Source organism: Bubalus bubalis, chromosome 12, assembly GCF_019923935.1.
Source record: "Bubalus bubalis isolate 160015118507 breed Murrah chromosome 12, NDDB_SH_1, whole genome shotgun sequence".
Lineage (NCBI taxonomy): Eukaryota > Metazoa > Chordata > Mammalia > Artiodactyla > Bovidae > Bubalus > Bubalus bubalis.
Genome location: NC_059168.1, coordinates 10136287 through 10161164, shown reverse-complemented (window position 1 = coordinate 10161164; position 24878 = coordinate 10136287). Strand labels below are relative to the sequence as shown.

The following is a 24878-nucleotide window of genomic DNA, read 5'->3' as shown; positions in this document are numbered from 1 at the left end:
TCTCTCAAATAACAAAAGCCTCCGTGATCCCATGTTCGCCTTGACAGCCTCCTGTCCTTCACAGACAAGCACATTAGAAGAACCATCCAAAAGAACCCGCCTTGGTCCTCCTGACTCTTCTCCACCCTCTGTCCCCATCCCCTCCCCTGAGACTGGCCCCATGTCTCTTCATCCGATGGGTACTCTGCAGTTCTCCCACCACTTTTTGGCCACTCCTCCATCTTGCCCCTGTTTCCTGGTCACAGCATTCTTCTCATTCACTCTTCTCATTCTTCTCATTCACCCTCCGACCTCTCTGGCTGCTCCTTCTCAGTCTCCATTGTGGGTTCTGCTTTCTGTGCCCATCTCAAATATTACTGTTCCTGGGGGTTCTGTCCCGGGTGCTCTCCTCACTTCATAGACATTGGGGACAACCTTATCCTTTCTTTTGATTTCCATTTAGATTCTGATGACTCACAAACCTATGCTTCTCTACTGAACTCCAGACCTCTGTGTCTACATGGTGATCTGCTGGACATCTCCACTTGGAGTTTCCTCACACATAACATGTTCAAAATGGAACTCATCACCAACCTCCCCTAAAGAAAAGAAAACACCCAACAGAACAAAACCTTACTATTCCTCTTGTATTTCCTAAATTGAGACCATGAGTTAACAACTTGCTCAAGCTGGAAACCTGAGCATCTCCTTGATTATCCTTCTCTCCCACATGCCATCTGTCATTAAGTCCTATTAAGATATGTTTCAAATCCAATAAAAAGACCAGTGGTTGCCAAAAATTAAGAAGGAAAAGGGGATGAATAGGCAGAACATGGGTAATTTTTAGGGCAGTGAAACTACCTCATGTGATACTAAAATGGTGGATACATGTCACCACACGTTTATCCAAATCCATAGAAAGTACAGTAACAGATATGAACCCCAATATAAACTATGGACTTTGGGTGGTAATGATGTCCATTTAGGTTCATCAAAAATATATCAACAACTTCAGATAGGCAGATGATACCACTTTAATGGCAGAAAGTGAAGAGCAACCAAAGAGTCTCTTGAGGATGAAAGAGGAGAGTGGAAAAGCTGGCTTGAAACTCAGCATTAATCATGGCATCTGGTCTCATCACTTAATGGCAAATAGAAGGGGAAAAAGTGACAGGTTTTATTTTCTTGGTCTCCAAAGTCACTGCAGACGCTAACTGCAGCCATGAAAGTTAAAGACACTTGCTCCTTGGAAAGAAATTTGCGACAAATCTAGACAGAGTATTAAAAAGCAACAAAGCTACTGGTTTTTCCAGTAGTTACGTACAGATATGAGGGTTGGACCATAAAGAAGGCTGCATGTCAAAGAACTGATGCTTTTGAATTGCATTTTCAAGAAGACCAGAGTCCCTTGGACTGCAAGGAGATCAAACCAGTCAATCCAAAAGGAAATCAACCCTGAATATTCATTGGAAGGACTGATGCTGAAGCTGAAACTCCAACATCTTGGCCACATGATGTGAAGAACTGACTCCTTGAAAAAGACCCTGATGCTGGGAAAGATTGAAGCCAAAAGTAGAATGGGGAAGTAGAGGATGAGATGGTTAGAAAACACCACTGACTCAATGGACTGAATTTGAGCAAGCTCCAAGAGATGGTGGAGGACAGAGGAGCCTGGTATGCTGCAGTCCATGTGGTTGCAAGGAGTCGGACATGACTTAGTGACTGAACAACAGCAAGGTTCATCAGCAGAGACAAATGCACCACTCTGGTGGAGGATGTTGATAATGGGGGAGGCTATGAATATGTAGGGGCAGGGGACACATGGGAACTCTACCTTCTGCTCGATTTTTCTGTGAATCTAAAACTGCTTTAAATAAAGTATATTTAAAAGGAAATGCAGATATATATATATATATATATATATATATACACACACACATATATATCAAAAAATGTGTCTCAAGTCCACACCTTCTATTTCCATTGTCAACATCTTGATTCAGATGGGAACCACCTCACCTCATCAGCTCATCACTTCTCCCCGGACCAGCCTCCTAACCAGCCCAGGCTTGCCTCGCACTGAAGCCTGAGTGATCTCTCTCAAGCAGACAGTTTTGTCCCTCTCCCAGCCCAAACCCCACAGTGGTCCTCCAAAGTTCTCAGCATCAAGTGCAAACTCCACAACATGGTCTGCACAGGGGCCGCATCATTACCCACTCTATCTAGGGCAGCTACGGGGAACTTCTGCCCTGTTTCTGCTCCGCCTGTTCCAGGGGCCTCGTCCCCGTTCTGTGCCCTCTCTTGGCCAGCGTTGGCTCGCCCTTCAGGGGTCTATGTGAACAGCTTTTCTTCCTGTACACCTGCCTTGATCCCTTCTGTCTGGATTAGGCGCCCCTACACTGCACTTTCTTAGCACCCCATCACCAAGTGTCAAGTTATTTACCTGCGGGCTCCATTAGACTGAGAGTCTGAGTGAACAGGCATGGCATCTGCCATGTTTTTTGGACCTCTAAGCATGTGGCTCACGTCTTACAGTAAATGCTTACTAAATAGTAGTTGAATGAATGAGTGACATTTGTTGATATCTGCGCTAAGAACTTTCAGCTCCCTCCTCTGCTTTCTACATAGAGAGGGCATCTTAGGCCCTTTAAGGGTGATTCCAGGTGAGTGGCTAGACCAGAGGACTGAGGTGCAGACGAAGAGGGCAGATGATGTTAGGAGAACATTCTACAAGGCTGTAAGCAAGAGCAGTTTCAGGGTTGAAAAAAAATTCAGGCTTCCTTTTCCATCAGGTACAGAGTGAGAAAGCATTTCTGCCTGTGTGTGGAGAACCATTCAGGGCTTTTGAAAATGTACTGATTTGGTCTGACGCAACTAAGCCGACCTACTTCTCCTGCCCCTCTTTTTGCCTTTTCCTGATCATGGCAGGAATATTTTCAAAGCGTATGTGCCTTATAAGAACATTCTGGCAAGTTCAGCTCAGGTCTGCTGAGTTGAGGTCAGAGGCAACTTGGATCTGGAGTTAGCTTTCAGAGTGCAGGGAAGGCTCCAATGTCTATTTTTTGAGTAACCCCAAAAGCCCCTCCACGCGCTGCCTGGCTTCCAGCTCAGATCATCCTCCTTCCCTTCCTCCCCTGCGGCCAGGCGGATCCAAGCTTGAGAGACAACAGAATCCTGGGTAAACTGTTTGCTCACAGTAAGGGAGTCCCCCCAACCCCACCCATCCAACCCTCCCTTCAGGCAAGGTCAGTATCAGCAAAGAGCCAGCTGCACTCCCCTCCCGGGAACCCTAAAGAGACAAACTTAATAAAAATCTATTTTATTAACAGCCTGACCTACCAGCATTGATCACGTTAGAAATGACGCCCACATGCACACTCCCAACCATCCACACAGGGACCAGGCTCAGCGGAGCTCAAAAAGCCGTTTAAATCTGTCCAGTGGTGATTCCTTCTCTAAGGGCCCAAAACATCCCCCTAAATTAATAACCCCCAGAAAGCAGTGCTGGGGAAAATTCCTTGCGGATTTGAGATTTTCATCTGTTAATCTCCTAACTCAATAAAGCAAGCACTCTCCCAACAAATTAAATACTTTTGTTAAAGGGTGCCCTCCCCCAATCTCTTTGATGTGGGTACAGACCTGCAACCCTCTCAGGGTCTGAGTGTCCATGGGAGGGGTTGTTCCTGCCTCCTATCATTTCTCCTGTTATTCCAAGGAGGCTCAGAACCCACTGGGATTTGCTGGTTCTTAGATTCTGGAAACTTCTGAGACCTCTGGCTTTCCTGAGTAGATTGCACAGCCTGTCAGCTGAGGGCAATTCTTGCCATTCTCTGGTGGGGGTGACAGGCCCCTAACAGGCCCCCACGCACCTCTCCTGTTGCAGTCTGCCAGGAGGAGCCTCTAGTACCGCTGTCCAGGCCAAGTTGGACTGGCTGGCCAGCAACCAAATCTTGTCTCTGACCTCTGCAGAGGCCTTCTGCCCAGACCTCCAAGAGTGAGCTGCAAACCAGCCAGGGTGAGCTGGAGAGATGGGAAAGAATCTGCCTGCAATGTGGGAGACGCAGGTTTGATCTTTGGACAGAGAAGATCCCCTGGAGAAGGGAATGGCAAGAAGGGTGGAGAAAGGAGCTCAAGATAAGGAGGACTGAGTGGTTCTCCCCTGAATTCTTCCTTCCTCAAAAATGACCCGCAAGATGTTACTCTTTCCATCAGCCTGGCACTGGGTTCAGCTGTTAGACTTCCTCCTGCCTCCAGGTTCCTCTCACTGTGGGTGTGAGGAGCTGCTCGGGTTATACTGGGGGTCCTTCTCAAGTCTCTTCAAATACTGTCCTTGGAAAGCTGCCTGTGGAGAAACACCCACACCCATTGCAGACGGCAATGTCAGGCCCCTTTATATTTCATAAGGGGCCTTCTTCCACAAACATCATTATCTACAGTTTATCACTTTCCTTTCAGGGTCTATAGTGTGCAAGGCTCTAAGGCTCCACACTCAGATTAGAAACTGGGTATCTCATCTATGGCAACAGCCATGTGTCTGAGGGCCCCAGGCCTTCTCAGAAAAGGTTCTGTGTGTGCGAGTGACAGGCACTCATGGGGGCCTGCCAGGGGTTCTGAATGCATACCTTGCCCAGGATGGGGAGAAGTCACCCTCTTCCTACTGGGCATTGGAGAAGGCCTTTCTCAACTTTTGTTCTCTCAATATGCCCCACTTTGGACAAGAAAGGCATTTGCCCAGGGAGTTATAAGTCCCTCAGAGGCATTAAGCCACAGTAGCCCACACTGGGCCCTGGGCATTTGAAATATCCTCCCCTCACTTATCAGCCCCAGATGGATGTCCTGGGCTCTGTGGCTGTCCCTGTTTATCTCTCACAGCAGTCAAATTCCCTCCAGACTTAAGTCCTCCCCTGGAAATCAGAACAGAGTCCCTAGAAGTTGAAGGAAGGGGAGAGAGGTGGCTGGGAAAATGGGAAAAACATGAGGAAGCACCTATGCACTCAAGTTGGAGACTCAGACAGCCTTGGACTGGCATCCAGACTTGGCTACCTGCATGCTCTGACTCTTGCATTGATCTGACTATTAATCTCACTATCCTCAACTATGAAATAAGGATAATAATATTTCCTGCCTCCCCAGGGTTATTGTGCAGATTGAATGAGAGGAGCCTGTGAATTGTTAGCATGTAGTAAGGGCTCCTTGAATGGGCTGATAAGAAGAGGCTCCATACCTTCCTGACAGGGATTGGGCCCAGCCATGAGGCTAGGAATTCAATGCTTCTGAGGCCTGCAGGAATTTGCTAGTCACTCAATGGCCTCTTTTTCCTCCCAGGAAAGACTTGAGGGGGTGAAGCTTGGCAATATCAAAATCTGCTCTTCGTTCTATAGAACAACTACTGAGGTGAGTGAGTTTGGTAGATGAGGATGGGGCCCAGGCTCTGATTGGGGCAGCTGCCAGGTTCTGGGTGCTGTGGTGGCCCCCAGGCAGAGCCACCTTGGGCGCAGCTGGCAGTAAGTCCAGGCATTCTCAACTGGGGCAATATCAGCCCCAGGGGGCAAAAATGCATTCTTAGGAGAGCAAAAAAGTTTAAAATATTGTTTGTAGGGCTCCAAAGCTCAACCCTACCTGAAAAAATATAATTTCTTAGCATTGCATTTCTCTCATTAGGAAAAATTATTTAATTCTATTTGAGCAAAGTTAATTTTAATTACAAATTTGGGTGTGGGGGCATTAGTACAAAAAAGTTGGAGAATGTTGTTATATTCTGTCTTCCAGACTCTCAACTTCTGTCCCAGGGCTCCTCCTCTTCTTGCCAGCCCTTCCTGCTGCCCCTTCCTATATCCTGCCTTCTCCCTGGGCCCTGGGCAGCATTTGGCATTGCTTATCGATCTAGTTCAGAGGTCTTTGTGCCCCAGGCACGGGGCACGGTCAGCACTATTCCTTACCCTGATTCTCTGCTGGCTCCCGTGACTTCACTGTGTGGGTCCCCTCCAGCCGTCTGGCTCTGCTCTCTCTTCTGTCGCCCCGACACACAGCTCCTTCTGATCCCCATGTGCCTCTATAGGTCCACTCTGCTTGTCCTGCCGCAAACTCTACCAAGTCCCTTTGCTTCAGTGCCCACTGGAGTGCCCGACTGGATTTTTCCCAGGACACATTCACCTTCCTCCAGGCAGCACTTGCATCTATCCCAGCCTGCTTGGTGCTCTCCCTTTCACAACATTTAGTTTGACGTGAAAAGACATATGCCCTTGTATTATTCTCTCATGGTTTCACGGGTGTCTGTTCTACTTTCCCACCTGGATTTTCATTTCTTCAAGGATGAAACAGTCATACGTTTCTGTTTGCTCCTTAGTGTCCACACCAATTCTGGACACCAAGGAAAGGCAGGTAGGTGGGTCTCTGGGGGCCAGGCAGTGCCCTGGCAGGACTCAAGGTGCCCCTGGTCAGCTCAGCCTGGGCCCAGGCAGATTGCCGTGGGAAGCCCCCCTCTGCCGCCCTCCAGGGAGGGACTCACCTGGCTGACTCCTTCCACTCCATCTGGTCTCCATCATGCTGCAGAGTGTCCATCTCTGTGAAGAGGGTGGGGTTGGGAGCCTCATCTTCCTCCCCCAGGATGTCCTGGAGCTGCTCAGCAGCTGGAGACCCTGCAAAAGGAGGGCAGCAAGCTCTGCTGAGTGCCCTGTGGGAGGTGGAGGCCCTTGAAATGGAGCAGGAGCCAAGGGCAAGGGGAAAGTATTTCCTATTCAGTAAGGCTATGGTTTTTCCAGTTGTCATGTATGGATGTGAGAGTTGGACTGTGAGGAAAGCTGAGTGCCGAAGAATTGATGCTTTTGAATTGTGGTGTTGGAGAAGACTCCTGAGAGTCCCTTGGACTGCAGGCAGATCCAACCAGCTCATTCTGAAGGAGATCAGCCCTGGGTGTTCTTTGGAGGGAATGATGCTAAAGCTGAAACTCCAGTACTTTGGCCACCTCATGGGAAGAGTTGACTCATTGGAAAAGACTCTGATGCTGGGAGGGATTTGGGGGCAGGAGGAAAAGGGGACGACAGAGGATGAGATGGCTGGATGGCATCACCGACTCGATGGATGTGAGTTTGAGTGAACTCTGGGAGTTGGTGCTGGACAGGGAGGCCTGGTGTGCTGTGATTCACGGGGTCGCAAAGAGTTGGACACGACTGAGCAACTGAACTAAACTGAACTGAAGACTAAGTCCACCTTCTGGGTGAAGCTAGATTTGGATATGGGTGGGATATTCTCCCAGATAAAAGAGATGAGAGGATTTAGTCTGTTTTCAGATTCCAGGGACTTGTAGCCGACACTGAAGAAAGATGGAAAATGGCCAAAGCCAGGGCAGCAGTAAGGATAGGGAACAGAACAGATAAGCGAGGTGAGAAAAACTGTGTCCCAACTTCAGAATAATAGAGGGATCCCTTTTCCACTGGGCCCCAAAGAGTCACCTCCCACACTGGCCTTAAAGGGACGATCAGCCCTGTGAAAGGATGTGCTTGCACCAGTGTGCTGTGTGGGCCCACCTTCTTCACGGGCAAGATGACAGTCTGTCCCTGACCTTCCAGTCTGCTTTCCAGCTGCCCAGGGGGTGTTGCCTCCTGGGGGTCTCTCAGGCACCTCAGGTCAGCACTCAAACACAGAACACGTACCCTTCCCCAAACATACTTCTCCAGTCTTCCCTGTCTCCTTCTCTCCCATGCTCCCTCCCTTCCTTCTTTCTCTCGCTTAATATTTAATGAATGTCTACTATGTGTAAGGCACTGGTCTAGGTGCAAGGAAGCAAAGCTGTGAAGAAGGCCCAGATATCCTTGATCTCCTGAGCCTCTCCAGTGGCAGATACAGACAATAAACAAGTAAACAAATCTATAAACAGTCATTGCAGGCAGTGATAAGTGTTCTGAAAAAAAAAAAAGAAAAGACCATGAAGCTACATTAGATAGCAAGATCAAGAAAGTCTTCTCTGAGGAGGGTATATTTGACCTGTGACTTGAAAAATGAGAATGAGCCACTTCTACAAGTGCTGAGAGTACGCCTAAGGTCTGAGGTAGAGCGTGCTGGTCAGGGTACCCAGAGCATGGTGAGCCAGAGCCAGAGACACATATCATGTGACATCAAAAGCATGGCCATCTACCCAACTGCATAGGTAGACACCCTGGATCATTCTCATCCCACCTCTTTCTCTCAGCTCCATTGCTGTATTAAAAGTTTTTGAGAATCCTTTTCTTCCTCACCAATTCCATTGCCTCTGCCCTGGTTCAGTCTCTCACTGACTCTCTTTTGCTGTTGCTGTTCAATTGCTCAGTTGTGTCCGACTCTTTGTGACCCCATGGACTGCATGCAGCACACCAGGCTTCCCTGTCCTTCACCAACACCTGGAGCTTGCTCAAACTCATATGCGTTAAGTCAGTGATGCCATCCAACCATCTCATCCTTGGCCACCCCCTTGTCTTCCTGCCCTCAATTTTTGCCAGCATGAGGGTCTTTTCTAAAGAGTCTCTTTAGTCTCTTTGCATCAGGTGGCCAAAGTATTGGAGGTTCAGCTTCAGCACCAGTCCTTCCAATGAATATTCAGGGTTGATTTCCTTTAGGATTGACTGATCTCCTTGCAGTCTGAGAGACTCTCAAGAGTCTTCTCCAGCACCACATTTCAAAAGCATCAATTCTTTAGCACTCCGCCTTCTTTATGATCCAACTGTCACATCTGTACACGACTACTGGAAAAACAGTATCTTTGACTATATGGACCTTTGCAGGCAAAGTAATGTCTCTGCTTTTGACTGTCTTTGGGCTTCATCAAGTCTTCCTCTCCCTCCAAGCTTCTCTGTTTCCTCAGTTTATCATCCCCTTTGGCCCTCCCTTATTTCCCCATTGACTCCCAACAGTCAATAATTTTAGCTACTGTTTCATCACAGACTCTACCCTCTTACTCTTTGACTTCCCAGTAACACCAGACAGCTGATGCCCAAACAAGAACTAATTGGCCCAGTCTTGACCTCTGCAGGTGTGTCCTGGGGTGCAGGGAGAGGCAGCGTGGTACACAATGGTACGGTGGATGCAAGGCGCCCGCTGGGTTTTCAATCTAGCTAGATGTCAGTGTGAATCTCAGAGGTGCTACTTACTCAGGAGTGAATTCAATCTGAGCGAACAAGGTTGTTGTCCCAATAAATCAGATAGGAAGAATAATACACAAGACACAGGGCCTGGAACATAACAGGTGCTAATTCCCCTTGCCATCAGCGCTAGCACCCAGGCTCATGAGCCCCTCTGCATAAAACCACCCAGCTGTACAAACGAGGGTTCCCACTGTTACCAGGTCTCAGAAGTGCAGTCACTTCCATTCATTCTCGTCAGTGTCCTTTCCCATGTCCCTCTAAGCAAGCCTCTTGATGCATCTCCTACCCCACTTCACCTAGAAAATAAGGCCTCCAGGCATGAAATCCATCAACTACCTCCCTTCCAGTCCTTCTGTGTCCTTAGCATTGCTGCAGTCTCTCTCTGAGCAAAAGAATTCTTCCTCTAGCCCATCTCTGGCCCTATCTGTTCCCTTCTACTGGATTCTTATTTATTCAACCAGCCTTTCCTTACCTGGGTCTTCACCTTCTCTCCTCCACCCTTTTCCTCTCAGCCTGTAAACAGCTCTTCCTACCTGATCCTGTTCTCTTTTTCCCTTCTCTCCCCTGAACTTCTTGAAGAGGTGGTTAACACTCACTAAGGAGGAAGGTCTCTCCTTCCTCCTTACCAATCACTTCCCAATATGCTGCAACTGGTTCATCCCCACCACACTAAGGACGTTGACTAAGGCAGAGATTTTAAACTGGCAGCACAAAGATGTGTTTAATTCAGCTCTCATAGACTATAATAGTTTTTTTTTAATTGTTGCTAACATAAAGAATTATGAGATTTCATGTAAAAATCTAGAGACCTTTCTTGAAAATCCAGACACCCTGATGACAGTGCCCGTATTTCTACTTGGCAACAATCAGCTCGAGCTGAGTGACGGATAAGCATGTGCATTTTCGTTTGCCACAGTCCCTACTACTCCCTACTGTACCCTGCTAATCTCATTTATGCTAAGCACCCAAGTTTAACTCTGTTCTCAGGTCTCTCTTTTTGTCTCATTCTCAAATCAGTAAGTCAATAAAAATAAAATAATCAACAGCACTCTGAAGCTATGGTCTGGCTTATCTGTCTGGGATATCAGTGATGCTGACTGCATCCTCTGAACTGAAATGCTCTTGGTTGCTTTAAGGTAGTACTTTCTAGATATTTTTTCCTATCTCTTTGAGGACTCCTTCTCAATGTCCTTACCTGGCACCTCTTGCATGTCTCACTTAAATCGTGATCTTCCTCAGGATTCCTCCTTGGCCTTCTTGTCTCCCCTCTTTCTACACTCTTCCTGGACCATCTCATATTCTTTCTGGTATCATCCTATAACCAAGGTCACCAGCGTCTCTAGGTCCTAACTGTACTGAGCATTTCCAACGGCCAACTGTACTGCTCCATCTGTGAGTTTAGCAGTCTTCTCAAGTCAGCCTCAACATATTCAAAATAGCTCTGCCTCTCTTCTTCTGTCACCCCAGCCTTATCCTCCTCTGTTTTGATTAATGGTGCCCCTAGCTATCCAGCCATCTAGAGGAGAAATTTGGGGCTCACTCTTGAAGCCTCCTTGTCTCTCATCATCCATGTCTAATCAGACACTAACTTCTTTCACTCACTTCCTGACTATTTTTTTGGCTCCCTTCCCTTTCCCCACCATTGCCACCACCTTTATTCAGGTTTTTATTGTCTCATATTCCTGTCAGCACAAGAACCACCTACTGCTCCCACTGTCTCTGGTTGCCCCATCCATCCCGTGCCCTAGATAGCAGGAGAGTTAGCTTTAAAGGCATTTCAAACCTGCTCCTTTGGCACACTCCTGGGAGTCATGGTATTCTGGGGGGGCAGCACCATAAAATATTGTGCATATGAGTTAGAAATAATTTTACTAGCAGAAAATACTACCAATTTATCTGTATGTAGCTTAAATAACTGAATTTACTTAAATGATTTTTTACTTCTGAATTTTTCTACTACTTTAAACTTACATCCTCTTTATTGATTATTGATACTTGTTGGCAGGCATCAAAGGTTTACAGAAATTTTATAGAAGAAAATTTAACAGTTGAACAAATAACCTTATTTTTTCCTTAAATTGGGAGAAGGCTAGGACTGCTTTATTCTGAGAGGGTAAACCAGTTCTCCATGGTATGAGAGTTCAAGTACTACTTTCTTCAAATGTATATTTGGTCATGTTACTCTTCAGGTGAAAAATAGTCAATAGCTGTCTAGGATCTAAAGCGTAGGGTCTATGACATGGCTCAAAACATCCATCATGGATCTGGCCCGAACCTGCCTGGGTAGGTTCTGTCACATTCCTCATCCAGACACCCCAGCCACCCTGGACCCTGTATATTCTAACTTCAGCTACCCTTGCTTGACCCCACATGTCCTGGATTCCAGCCACATCAGACCATACACAGTTCTCCGAGGAGGAAAGCACGTGACTCCTTGGACCTTTTGTGCCTGCCATTCCCTAAATCTTCAATCCCCCTCCCCCTTCAAGGCCAAATTAGAAGGCAAATAAGTGGAGCTGGTATGAAAGGATGAGACAGGACAAAGAGCAGGACGCCTGAGCCAGCTCTGTCTGAAGGATTACCTGTAGCCCGGAAGAGCTGGGCGCTGGGGTCTCCGGCTGTGGACACTGCCTCTGGCCCCAGCCTGTTTCCGCTGCTGCCACCCTGGCTGCTGCCGCTGGCTCCTCTTCCCCACCAGCAGGGCTCAACAAACTCACTTTTGTTTCCAGTTAAGCACCAGGGGAAGTGAGGGGAGAGGAGAAGAGGGAGAGGGAAAGAGAGGGAAAGGGAGAGAGAGAGGGAGGGACAGGGAGAGAGAGAGAAGGAATATGTGAAAGACTGGGGAAGTGGGGAGAGCGTTATGTGAGAAGATGTAGTAAACGTGAGAGGAAAAACTATCCAGAGTGCATTAAAGATCCTCCGAGTATAGGAGAATTGTGTGTGTGTGTGTGAGAGAGAGAGAGAGACCGAGAGAGACAGAGAGAGAGCAAGTGAGCAGTGAGCAAAAGAGGAAAGACCCTAAGGTTTTCAGATGCACTGGGGAGAGAAGGTCTCGGTGGCCGAGCAGAACCTCTCGCAGGCAGCCAGGTCTCCACAGCAGCAGGGGGGTGGCACCTGCAGGCGCCGAGAGGCCTGGCAGGACTGCCCTTTTGCCCCCTCCCCCATGAGCCCTTCCCGCCAAGCCTGGGGGCCCTAGGGGAGCCCGGGCACCTCTCCTCAGGCCCCTTTATAACGGCAGAGGTAGGATTTTCCTTGAGACTCCCCGGAACTTCCTTAGGGCCTTGGCTGCAGGTGAGCTGGCTGGAGCAGGTCCTGGCCCAGCCTCTCTCAGTCCTCCAGCCCCAGGGTGGAGGTGGGGTGGTATGAGGAGAGGTGCTGTGGGGTCTCAGGTTTCACAGCAACTGCCCTTGGTCAATAATGTCCCCTGAAGCTGGTTTCTCCCCTTCCCCAACTCCTGATCCTTTCCATCTAAGTCTGCTTCCAAGACAAAATGCCAAATATCACTTGGTGGGTGTTTTCTGAGAGAGAGCCCATGGACAGGGGAACTGGTCATTCAGGGTAAGTGGTGAACCCCCCTGGGGAATTATTTTGCTCTGCTGAGAAACTCCTAATCTCCTGGGTTCAGTTCAACAAGTACTTACTGAGTACTTAGAATGTGCCAAGGTTGATTAGAGGTCATGAGTGGCTGCTGCTCCAAGAAGCTCTGAACCCTGAGTTTGCCAAGTCTCAGACCTGGGAGAAAGCTGAGCGGTGGTTGAATCCAAACACTTCACGGATGAGAAATCTGAGAACTGGTTTATAGCACAGAAGGCCCAACTGGGCCCCTAATTAGGGGAGCCTAGAGGAGAGCAGTTTGCTGACACCCTCACCCAGCACTGCAACCCCCAAACCCCCTGCCTCTGCCACTGGCTCCCTTACCACATGTTCAGGCCGAGACTCAAAGATCAAGCGTGCCCACTTTAAACCCGAGAACATAGCAGCAGAGGCTCAGGGCTGTGTGGTTAGGTCGGACGCCCCAAGCAAGTGCCACCACCAAGGAGTTCCTGCTTTGGCGGGCTCCTTGGCAGGGCAGGGCAGCGAGGAGATGGGCCCCTAAAGGGTCTCAGGCTACTGTTTGTACTGCACTGTGGCTGGCACCAGCCCATTTCCTTCTGAACACCGCTGGGCAGACCTTGCACGCCACACTGAGTCAGCGGCTGTGTCTGATCTCGAAACCCCAGAGGAACACCCACAGAGAGATCACCAAGGACGCCAGAGGATTCTCTTTATTCGTGTGGTGCTTTAAGAGCTCAGACCTGGGTTCAACTCCCGACTCTGATAATTACTGGCAGTGGGATCTTGGCAAAGCATTCAGCAGACTGAGCCTTAGTTTCTCCATCTATAAAGTGAGAATAGTCACCCCTGCTTTACTGGATTATGGTGACCATCAAATGAGATGATGTATGTGACATGATTGGCACAGTGCTTGGCATATGCCAGTCACCCAGTAAACATTGCTATGATTGATGTCGCCAACAGGTCTGACATTTTCCTCCCTCATAACATTCCAAGAGCTCAATCCTTCTCACTTCTGAACACTACTACTCCCATGCTACCCCTCCCCATCTTCCTTCCCTCGGGTCCACAGAAAACTAGTGATGTGCTGGGTTCATGCCTCAGGGTTTCACTGCATCTCCAATGCACTCCACGTCCCACACGCAAATTCATCCCCAAATGAGAGAGGCTGCAGATAAGAGCCCCTCTGGTCGAGAGCTCACAGCAACAGTTACACAGTGATGGCCCAAGTGGACTAAACTAGCAGTTTCTGGGAGAAATCCAGCTTTGGCAGGACCAAGCTTGAGGAAACACACAAAAAGAAGCAAAGAGAATTGTGCTTTTACTGGTGGCAAGGAGGTGGGTACCTGTCCAGTTAGTTGAGCAAAGCAAAAAATCACCTGGATTGCAACTGGACTGCAACCTGCAGGTATTCAACTCCTAGAAGACCCAGGAGGTGTTTAAGACCACCAGGAAGTCAGTGTGAGGGCCTGGGGTCCTCAGCTCAAAGTCTTCTCAGAAGCACTCTCTCCCAGGCTCCACATGAGTCACTGGACACCCACCTTGGTGAGGTCAAGGTCTGTCTTGCTTTGTGTTACTGGCCCCAGAAAAGAGTTCACAGCATGGGCATTCAATAAACATTCGCCAGGTGAATGAATTTCACTGCTTAACACTCATGAGTATATCAGCAGGGACCAGCCTCAGCAGAAAGAAGCCGTGAACAAGGAAATGGAGCTGGGTATGGCTTTTCCAGTAGTCATGTATGGATGTGAGATTTGGACCATAAAGAAGTCTGAGCACTGAAGAATTGATGCTTTCGAACTGTGGTGTTGGAGAAGACTCTTGAGAGTCCCTTGGACTGCAAGGAGATCCAACCAATCAATCTGAAAGGAAATTAACCCTGAATATTCACTGGAAGGACTGATGCTGAAGCTGAAGCTCCAATACTTTGTCGAAGAGCTGCCTCATTAGAAAAGACCCTGAGGCTGGGAAAAATTGAAGGCAGGAGGAGAAGGGGATGACAGAGGAAGAGATGGTTGGATGGCATCACCGACTCAATGAACATGAATTTGAGCAAGCTCTGGGAGTTGGTGATGGACAGGGAAGCCTGGTGTGCTGTGGTCCATGGGGTCACAAAGAATTGGACACGACTGAGCAACTGAACAACAGCAACAAAGGGGATCAAGAACAGTTCAAGGCCCCCAAGTTCTGAGGAGTGGGAGAGACAGAAACGGGGGGCTTCCAAGTCATGCCTGCATTCATCTGAGGCGGTCTTCAAGAGAAGGCAGGAAGGCCCCAAGTCCTAGTTTCATGGACAGTAGGGTTTTTTTTTTTTTCTTTTTTTCCTAGAGAGCAGTCCATAAACTCAAAATGTGCTCTCTGGGAAGGCAGGGAAGAGAATTTGCGAACCTGTAGTGTTTGCGGGAATTGTCCCATCAGTAGCTTCGGGTCATCTGCTGGCCCATACACTCCCTCACCCAAGGGATGACGCTCTGTGGCTATGTCTGTGGAGTACTTGAACTGTGCCTCTTGGCCATGGTTAATTGAACCAGGAACAGTTCATTGGACACCTGACTCAAGCCTGGAAATTTTGAATTTGGTTTCTGAGATAGCTGGGTGTTTCCTAATGCAAGGAGCATATAAACTGAAAGCTGATGGTGCGGAGAGGCAGTAAAGGCTGCACACAGCGAGAAAGAAAGCAGACTTACAGAAGAGGCAGGGGGAAGGCCACGAGTCCCAGGGAGGGGACTGAGGGTGTTCATCCTCCTGCTGAGCCTGGTTGGTTGTTCTTTTGGGACTGTGAGAAACTCCTTTATTCATGTAGTATAAACTGTTAACTCTCCCTCACTCCCTCCTTGCTCAAGACAGCTCAAGTAGGTTTCTGATTGTTGTTGTTTAGTCGCTAAGTCGTGTCTGAGTCTTTCAAGATCCCATGGACTGTAACCTGCCAGGCTCCTTTGTCCATGGGATTTCCCAGGCAAGACTACTGGAGTGGGTTGCATTTCCCTCTCCAGGAGGTTCTGATACTTGTAATCAAATTACTTTTTTAATCATGAGTCTCCCTTATACAAAATTCTAGGGCATGGAGATTTTCTTCTGTACTCCTTCTCAAAAAATGCAAGTTTAAGAGTTATAAAAGAATGTTAAGTCTAGCTAAAGGGCTAAACTTAGACGAGACAGACTTTGTGAGACTGTATTAACTTTAGTTAATACGTTGTGTGTGTGTGTGTGCTCAGTCACTCAGTTGTATCCAACTCTGTGTGTCTTTAGCTGTGCAGAAGTGGGTGGTGAGCTGAGGTGGGGCAGAGGGAAACAGATGTGACCAAAAAGTGGGTGAGGGGAGTGAGTGTATGTACTGAGAGGGAGGGGAGAAGCTGGGCTGGAGGTGGCTGAAGAGAATCAGGAGATGTGATGGGACTGGTGAGGCGCAGTGGGGGTGAGGTGGGAGTTGCCAAAAATATGGTAGAGAAAAGCAGCCAGTAGGAAATTTCAAGTGACAAGGGGATTTTTAAGAAAGGGAATACTTAGTGAGTGAAGTGAAAGTCACTCAGTTGTGTCCGACTCTTTGAGACCCCATGGACTATACAGTCCAAGGAATTCTCCAGGCCAGAATACTGGAGTGGGTAGCCTTTCCCTTCTCCAGGGGATCTTCCCAACCCAGGGATCAAACCTAGGTCTTCCACATTGCAGGCAGATTCTTTACCAGCTGAGCCACAAGGGAAGCCCAAATATTTAGTATCTCTTTAAAAACTGTGTATCTCTGCAAGGTGAAAAGGCTCTATGGTTCTGAACCTCAAGAAAGCCTGCTCCTCACTTATATGTGGTATGTGACCCATTTGGGGGAGACCAAAGGAGGACTGAACCCCATTCCTGAGCTGTGGCTTGCCTGGAGGTGAGAACAGAGAACAGGCACAAGAAGTGAGACACGGTGAGACTGTGAGCCCAGCACGCAGGTCTTGTAGCAGGAGTGCTACTGGGACTGGACACCTCTGGAAACTCACAGAAGTTTAGGCAGAGGCGAGGACGCTAACTCTCAAGGAATAAGGTAAATCCAAGTAACATATGTGTTATAATAACTTTATATATATATAATTTTTTTTTGCTGCACGGTGTTCTCTAGTTGCAGTGAGCAGGGGCGACTCTCTAGCTGCAGTGGCGGGTTTCTCATCGCGATGGCCTCTCTGGTTGTGGAGCACAGGCTCTAGGGCGCTTGGGCTTCGGAAGCTGTGGCGTGTGAGCACAGTAGTTGTAGCCCTCGGGCTCTGGAGCACGGGCTTAATAGTTGTGGCACATGGGTTTAGTTGCTCCATGGCATGCAGGATCTTCCCGGATCAAGGATCGAACCCATGTCACCCACACTGGCAGGCGGATTCTTTACCACTGAGCCACCAGGAAAGCCCTAATAACTTTATATTTATCAGAACTTTAATTGGTTCACTTGCAAACTTGAACTTTCAACCTTAATTTCCCCTTAAGGTGTAAAGTTCACTAACTCAGGATTCTCTTCCAATAGGGGTTTTTGTTTGTTTGAATGTTGTATATGTTGATAATTCCAGGAAATAAAAGAAATCCAATTGTCTTTGTTCCTATGTTGGAAACAAAGCCTGTCTCAGGAGTCCCTTAGTGGAGGAGATGCTTTAGAGATAAATTTGTTCTCTGTCCCAACCCTCACACCTTCCTTATCAGAAATGGGAAAGACCATATGAAATCTATTTTTGATCCTAAAGCCTTGAAGTCACACGAGGCTCAAACACCTGGGGAGAAAACAGCCGCTTTCTCCCCTACTGCTCATCTTGGTGGTTTTGATCTTTCAGTGACTCTAGAGTTGTTCAGTGCTTGGCAAGTAGAAGACGACCTTAATACTTTTTCACACCCCTCCCACCAGAAGGATCTCATTAGCTTCTCAGTACCAGTGAGAACAGCCAAACTAGAGGCCTACTCATAAAGGAAAAAAGATCTGGGCTCCTTGCTTTTAAACTGGGTTAACACAAATCAATTGAAGTAACATATGTCAAGTGCCTGTAATGTACCCTGCGCCATGTGAAGGACTTTGGGTCTGTTTTTATTCTATCTAGGAGCTCACAGCTCAGCGTGACCAACATCCTGACTTTCTTTGAACTGACCGACTTTAGCACTGACAGTTCCGTGTCCCTTGTCCTGGGAAAGCCCTCTATCCCAGGCAAACGGCAACAGTTTCTCATGCGACACCAATCTTTCACTCTGCAGATGAAGGCACTGAGGCCCCAGAGCCTACACACCAGGCTGGGCTTGGCCCATTTCCTTTCTCTTAGATCTTGGCTCCAGTTCTTAGCACCAGCCAAGAAGAGCCAAAGAGCAGTCATGTTTCTACAGCTGCTCTTTACCCTCTTGCTCCTAATAGCTTCTCCAGAGGCTCTCAGAGCCAGAGAATGCATTCTTTCAAGGGAAGGAAGCATGGCTTTTACTGATTCTCACCACAGCTTGATGGTTCTATTCTCTGTATATGTTCTGCTAGAGTCAAAACTGGAGGAAGGGGTGGCCAAAATAATATTCATATTGAAGGAAGGGGTGGAGGTGGGGCAAATAATCCTATGCTATGGCATATTATATTACGGGGTAACTACTATCTACCTATCCCTTTCATCATAAGGTAGTTTGGCTGCTTGAAAAAATATAATTCTTAGCCCATGTCCAGCTGGTCATGACTGACTGGTGATGACTTACAAAGGGCAGAAGTGTAGTGGAAGAGGCATACACGGGTTTTGGAGTCTACTGATGTTTTCAACTTCTAGCTTCACTGATTCCTGCTGTACCACGCTACATCTCTTTGAACCTTGATTTCCCAATCTGAAGATGAGGATAATAATATCTCATTTTTATTAATGTGACCCATTTAGTTAACAAAATTATTATGAAATACCATTTCATGGTATACATCTCTTGCACACACATCATCTTGCTGGATTCCTGTTGTTTTGTGAGGCAGGAACTGAAGGAGTCACCTATCAATCCTTCAACTACACAGGCTTAGCTATGTCTAGCCACTGTGCCTGGTCTACCCCCTGACCCCATTCTGCACAATTCCTCTCTTCTGTAAAGCTAGGTCCTCTTGGACTTTGTGGCCAGCTGGAATGCCTGCCTGGGCTGTCTGAATGGATTCACAGAATAGACAAGGCACTCAGAGAAGAAAAACACATCTGGTCAGTTGCCCTGCAGCAAAGAAAAGTGGCAGATTCAGGCAATTATCTAGATGATGCAGTACAATGATTTGGACACTGTTTTGTTTTCCATTCCTCAGGTCACTGTCACTGACCCGGGAATCTCATAGAGCAGGGTTTATATTTACATCACACACACAATGCCCACTCTGATTTGGAAGAAGGGAAGGACAGAGGGGTGGACCTCTACCACCCCTAACAAATGGCTGGAACAAGTTCAGCTGCCATGGGTGAAAACCCACTGTGGTTGTTGACTTTGCTTGCAGGCTTTGTGGCCCCCTTAAATCAAGAATGTCTGTAACTGGGGCCTGGAAAGTATTCTTAGAGGTAGGTGGGTTCTATCAGAATTTTTAAAGTTTGTGTTTCCATTTTGAAGATAATCTTTAAAAGATTTATTTTATTAGCTCTAAGGATAAAACATGTTATAATTCAAAATTCTAAGATATTTTATGGAAAAAAGCCTTAATGAGTTAATATATTATTTCTCAAACTAGGATTTTTATGGTCCCTTGGGGCTCTACAAATATACAAAAGCACTTTCATGAGTCTACAATAAGTTATTTTCCCTTTAAAAGAAGTTCTTACTTTACCCAAGCTTGGAAGACGTGGCCTGAAATTTCCTGTCTTCCTATGCCTTCCCACTGTCTCCCCTGTTCCACAGCCATGCCATGTGCCATGCATGGGGACAGCAGGCTGAAGGGAATGGACTGAATGTGCAAATGTACCAAAGGATTCTCCTTTCTCTTCTTTTTGGTTTCCAGTTAATACCAGTGTCCCCTTAACTCAACCAGAAACCAACCAAACAACACAAAATCCACCATTCATGACCACTTCTGTGAAGTACCATGTTGCATCAATATATACCATTTGCAGAGAGTACCAGCTCTAACCCACTTTCCTCTTTCCTGACTGAGGAAGGACCCAGCAGACTCCACTTTTAAAGGGTGACTCCATCCCTGAATGTTCTGGGGTGACAGGGAAATGCTCCAGAAAGTGAGTGAGAGGCATCCAGACCCAACCTGGGGAGCAGGCCTCCCTATCAGGCTTGCCCTTCTTTGGGTCTCAGATATGCCAACTCCCAAATATGTATGTGTATGCATGTTTGTGTGTATGTGTGTATCAGAGCTCATTTCTTACATTAGACACCGCCAAAGGACTCCCCGTTAACCCCTCTCCCACATGGGCACAGGAGAAGTCATAGGCCTTGGTAGACTTGGTGCCAATAACCGCAGTTGTTCAGGGCCGTGATGGGATGGGGGTGACTCAAATGGTCTTTGCCCGAGTGTATGTCACAGTCTGCTACAGGAATGTTAAGAGGCTGCTACTGCCTGACATCCCTTTGAAGGTTCAGATGGTAAGATAACTCATTTTGCTTTGTTCAAGACCATGGAAATGTGTAGTAGAAACCAAGTAGATGCTATTTATTTCACAGATTTGGGATGTGCGGCAGGTGAAATCATATCCCTAGAACCAGGGAAGACACAAAAGGATAAAACGTCACAGCAGCTGTGCTCTAGTCTTTTCACTCCTCTCAAGATTGATATTTTTCTTTCCACAGAAAGGAACAAAAAACTGCTTTTTAACAAGCCCAGAACTGATTCCTGCAGCAGCAGAGGCATGCCTCAGGGGCTCTGCTGACCTGGAAGAAAGCCTCCAGGCCTCTGGAAACTGTGGTGCAGAGCGCCCAGACAATTTCAGACCATTCCTTCAAGCTCAGGTGAAGAGAGAGGGTGGAGGTAATGCAACAAAGAATTCGATTTACTGAGCACAACACCTCTCACCAGTCATGTTTGTTATTGGTTCTTAGGGTGGCTGGAAATTTGCCCTTAGGAATTTAGAAACAGGAAATAATTCTGAGAATTAAACCATGAAATCAAGGTGGAATGTGCCAGAGCGGAGGTCTCAAAGTTACCAGAGATGACAGGGGCTCAGCCTGACTGAAGGGACTCTCTGAGCAGGGGCTGGTCTGCTGTGGCAGCAGAGCAGAGGGGCCTAGAGGCCTGAGCCACGAGGGCATTCCTCACATTCTCCTGCGAGTCCCCCTCCCCTGCCCTGCCCTGTCTGGACCCCCCAGCAGATGGTTCCCAGAATGTTCCCCAAACTCACGTGTCTTGCTGACACGGTCCACGCTGCTGCACGCACTGGCCAGCCCCTGCTGCGGCTTGTCTGGCCGCAAGCCCCAGTGGGCCTTTTGCAGGCCTGGAAGCTGTCCCTTCTGGTCTCTTTTCCTGTGAGGGTAACTGGGAACGGAAAGCCCGATGTGAATGGAACGGCAGTCTGTGGGCACAGAATAAAAGAGAGGGTAGGCAGAGTGACTGAAAGCTGGCATTTCTCCTTAATATCCTCCAGTTACAAAGAGCTGAGGCCACCGGAAAAGATTAGAAGACATGGGATTCCTGGACGGGGCCACTGGGCTTGACCGAATTCCAATTCTGAACCAACTCAGCAGTTGCTGGAAGGGGGACCTTTGGGCCTATAGTTAGAATTCTTTCAGAATGAGCATGACTCCCATCTCCCCATTCTTGCTAGTCCAGAGCAGCAATAATTACATATGATTTATGACACATGGGCCAGGAGAGAGGCCTTTAGCAGGTCACAGATTTAGTCCAAAATGCCAAGTCTCAGCTTTGATTGTTAATGGGAAAACCATATGCATTTCCATCAAGGCCATTTTCACTAACAACCAAGGACCATGTGAACTACTACTTATCAGAGAAGCAAGTTATCAAGAATTTCTCAAAAATGATTTTGTAAGCTAGAATTTTCAAGAGCTAGCAAGGACCCTAATTCAGAATTCCACTAAGAAGCCACCACTAAATCTGTGCTCAAAGAGGCAACTGGAATCCTCTCAGCTCTCCAGAAAGACCTTCTACTATCAGTTTTTCATCTATATTGTCTTGAGTTGGTCAACAATTTTTAAAATAATTAATAGCTTTTTTTAATGTTTTTTTAATTTTTTATTATAAATTTATTTACTTTAATTGGAGGCTAATTACTTTACAATATTGTATTGGTTTTGCCATACATCAACATGAATCTGCCACGGGTGAACACGTGTTCCTCATCCTGAGCCCCCCTCCCACCTCCCTCCCCATACCATCCCTCTGGGTCATCCCAGTGCACCAGCCCCGAGCATCTTGTATCATGCATTGAACCTGGACTGGCAATTCATTTCACATATGATATTATACATGTTTCAATGCCATTCTCCCAAGTCATCCCACCCTCGCCCTCTCCCACAGAGTCCAAAAGACTGTTCTATACATCTGTGTCTCTTTTGCTGTCTTGCATTCAGGGTTAGCATTACCATATTTCTAAATTCCATATATATGCATTAGTATACTGTATTGGTATTTTTCTTTCTGGCTTACTTCACTCTGTATAATAGGCTCCAGTTTCATCTACCTCATTAGAACTGATTCAAATGTATTCTTTTTAATGGCTGAGTAATACTCCATTGTGTATATGTACCACAGCTTTCTTATCCATTCATCTGCTGATGGACATCTAGGTTGCTTCCATGTCCTGGCTATTATAAACAGTGCTATGATGAACATTGGGGTACATGTGTCTCTTTCAATTCTGGTTTCCTAGGTGTGTATACCCAGCAGTGGGATTGCTGGGTCATAAGGTAGTTCTATTTCCAGTTTTTTAAGGTTCTCCATAGTGGCTGTTCTAGTTTGCATTCCCACCAACGGGGTAAGAGGGTTCCCTTTTCTCCACACCCTCTTCAGCATTTATTGCTTGTAGACTTTTGGATAGCAGCCATTCTGACTGGCGTAAAATGGTACCTCATTGTGGTTTTGATTTACATTTCTCTGATAATGAGTGATGTTGAGCATCTTCTCATGTGTTTGTTAGCCATCTGTATGTCTTCTTTGGAGAAATGTCTGTTTAGTTCTTTGGCCCATTTTTTGCTTTTTAGTACAATTTAAAAATTTTAGTTGTTGGGCTTCCCTGGTGTCTCAGAGTGTAAAGTGTCTGCCCGCAATGCGGGAGACCTGGGGTCGATCCCTGGGTCGGGAAGATCTCCTGGAGAAGGAAATGGCAACCCACTCCAGTATTCCTCCCTGGAGAATCCCATGGATGGAGGAGCCTGGTAGGCTACAGACCACGGGGTCGCAAAGAGTTGGACATGACTGAGCAACTTCACTTTCACTTTCTCTTTAGTACAATTTTAGATTTACAGAATAATTGAGCAGATAGTACATTAAGTTCCATGTACTTAAGTTCAACCATACTGCCACCTCCACAGTTTCCCCTATTATTATTTTTAAATTTGGATATGATTGACATATAATATTATATTAAGGTGTATAATATAATGATTTGATATATGTATATCTGCAAAATGACAACCACAACAATAAGTTCAGTCAACATCCATCACCACACAAAGTTATGAATTTTTTTCTTGTGATAAGAACTTTCAAAATTTAGTCTCTTAGCAACTTTCAAGCGTATAATATGGTATTATTAACTACAGCCACCATAACTGCATACATTCAGATACCTTATAACTAAAAGTTTGTGCCTTTTGACCACCTTCACCCAATTCCCCACCTTCCACCTCCGGCCTCTGGCAACCACCAACCTGTTCTCTGTTTCTATGTCTGGATTTTTAGATTCCATATGTAAGGGAAATCATAAGAGTATTTGTCTCTCTGACTTATTTCACATAGCATAATACTTTCAAGGTCCATTCATGTTGCAAATGACAAGATTTCTTTTTTTTTAATAGCTGAATAATATTCATGTGTATATCACATTTTCTTTAAACATTCAATTGCTGACGGACACAAGCTATTTCCATGTCTTGACTATTATAAATAATGCTGCAATGAACATGAGAGTACAGATACATTTTCAAGATAATGACTTCATTTCCTTTGAATATATATCCAGAAGTAGAATTGCTGGATCATACAGTATTTCTGTTACTAATTTTTTGAGGAATCTCCACAATGTCTGCACCAATTTGCATTCCCACTAATGATGCAAAATGGTTTCCTTTTCTCCATATCCTTGCCAGCATTTGTTATCTCTTGTCTTAGGTGATAGCCATCCAACAGTTGGGAAGTGATATATCTTTGTGGTTTTAGTTTGTATTTCCCTGATGATTAATGATGTTGAGCACATTTTCATGTACCTGTTGACCATTTGTATGTTTTCTTTGGAATGAATTCTATTCAGTTCTTCTTCCCATTAAAAAAATTATTTATTTAGTTAGTTATTTTTGGCTGCACTGGGTCTTCATTGCTGCACACAGGCTTTCTCTATTTGCAGTGAGCAGGGTCTACTCTTCTCTGCAGTGTGCGGGCTTCTCATTGCAATGGTTTCTCTTGTTGTGTAGTACAGGCTCAATAGTTGTGGTGCACAGGCTTAGTTGCTCCATGGCAACTTGGGATCTTCCTGGACCAGGGATCAAACCAGTATCCCCTGCATTGCAAGGCGGTCTCTTAACCACTGGACCACCCAGGAAGTCCTTCTTCCCATTTTTTTAAAATGGAGTAGTCTTTTTTTTTTGTAAATGAGTTTTATAAGATCTTTATATATTTTAGACTTAACCCTTTATCAGATATATGATTTGCAAATATTTTCTCCTATTCCATAGGTTGACTTATTGTTTTGTTGACAGTTTCTTTTGCTATGCAAAAGCAATTTTAGCTTGATGTAGTTTAACTCATCTTTTATCCTGTTTCTTTTGCTTTTAATATCAAATTTAAAAAATCATCACTGAAACTGATATCAAGGAGCTCACCCCTTATGTTTTCTTATAAGAATTTTATGGTTTCAGGTTCTACATTCAAGTCTTCAAGCCATTTTAAGTTGACTTTTCTGTATGTTGTAAGATAGGGACGTTCCATTCTTTGACATGTAGCTGTTTAGTTCTCCCAACATCATTTATTGAAGAGACTATCTTTCCCCATCATATATTTTGGCTCCTTTGTTGCAAATTAATTGACTAATATACGTGTGGGCTTATTTCCAGGCTCTCTGTTGATCTTTATTGATCCATATGTCTGGTTTTATGCCAATATCATGTTGAATA

At 46.3% G+C, this 24878-nt stretch overlaps 1 protein-coding gene across 8 annotated transcripts in view; it reads right to left on the bottom strand.

Annotated features, from left to right (window-relative positions):
• SLC4A5 (solute carrier family 4 member 5) overlaps positions 1 to 24878 on the bottom strand; it is a 139057-nt gene that overhangs the window by 87467 nt on the left and 26712 nt on the right. For 7 of the 8 annotated variants that reach the window (XM_025260798.3, XM_025260801.3, XM_025260804.3 and 4 more), the window contains exons 3-4: positions 20933 to 21103; positions 6488 to 6617 (exon numbers count right to left, since the gene is read on the bottom strand). In XM_025260798.3, the coding sequence (XP_025116583.2) occupies positions 6488 to 6617; positions 20933 to 21103 (301 nt within the window). Of the gene's footprint in view, positions 1 to 6487; positions 6618 to 11677; positions 12103 to 20932; positions 21104 to 24878 lie in introns of those variants that run through there. The other variant, XM_044925760.2, reaches the window with a different exon arrangement.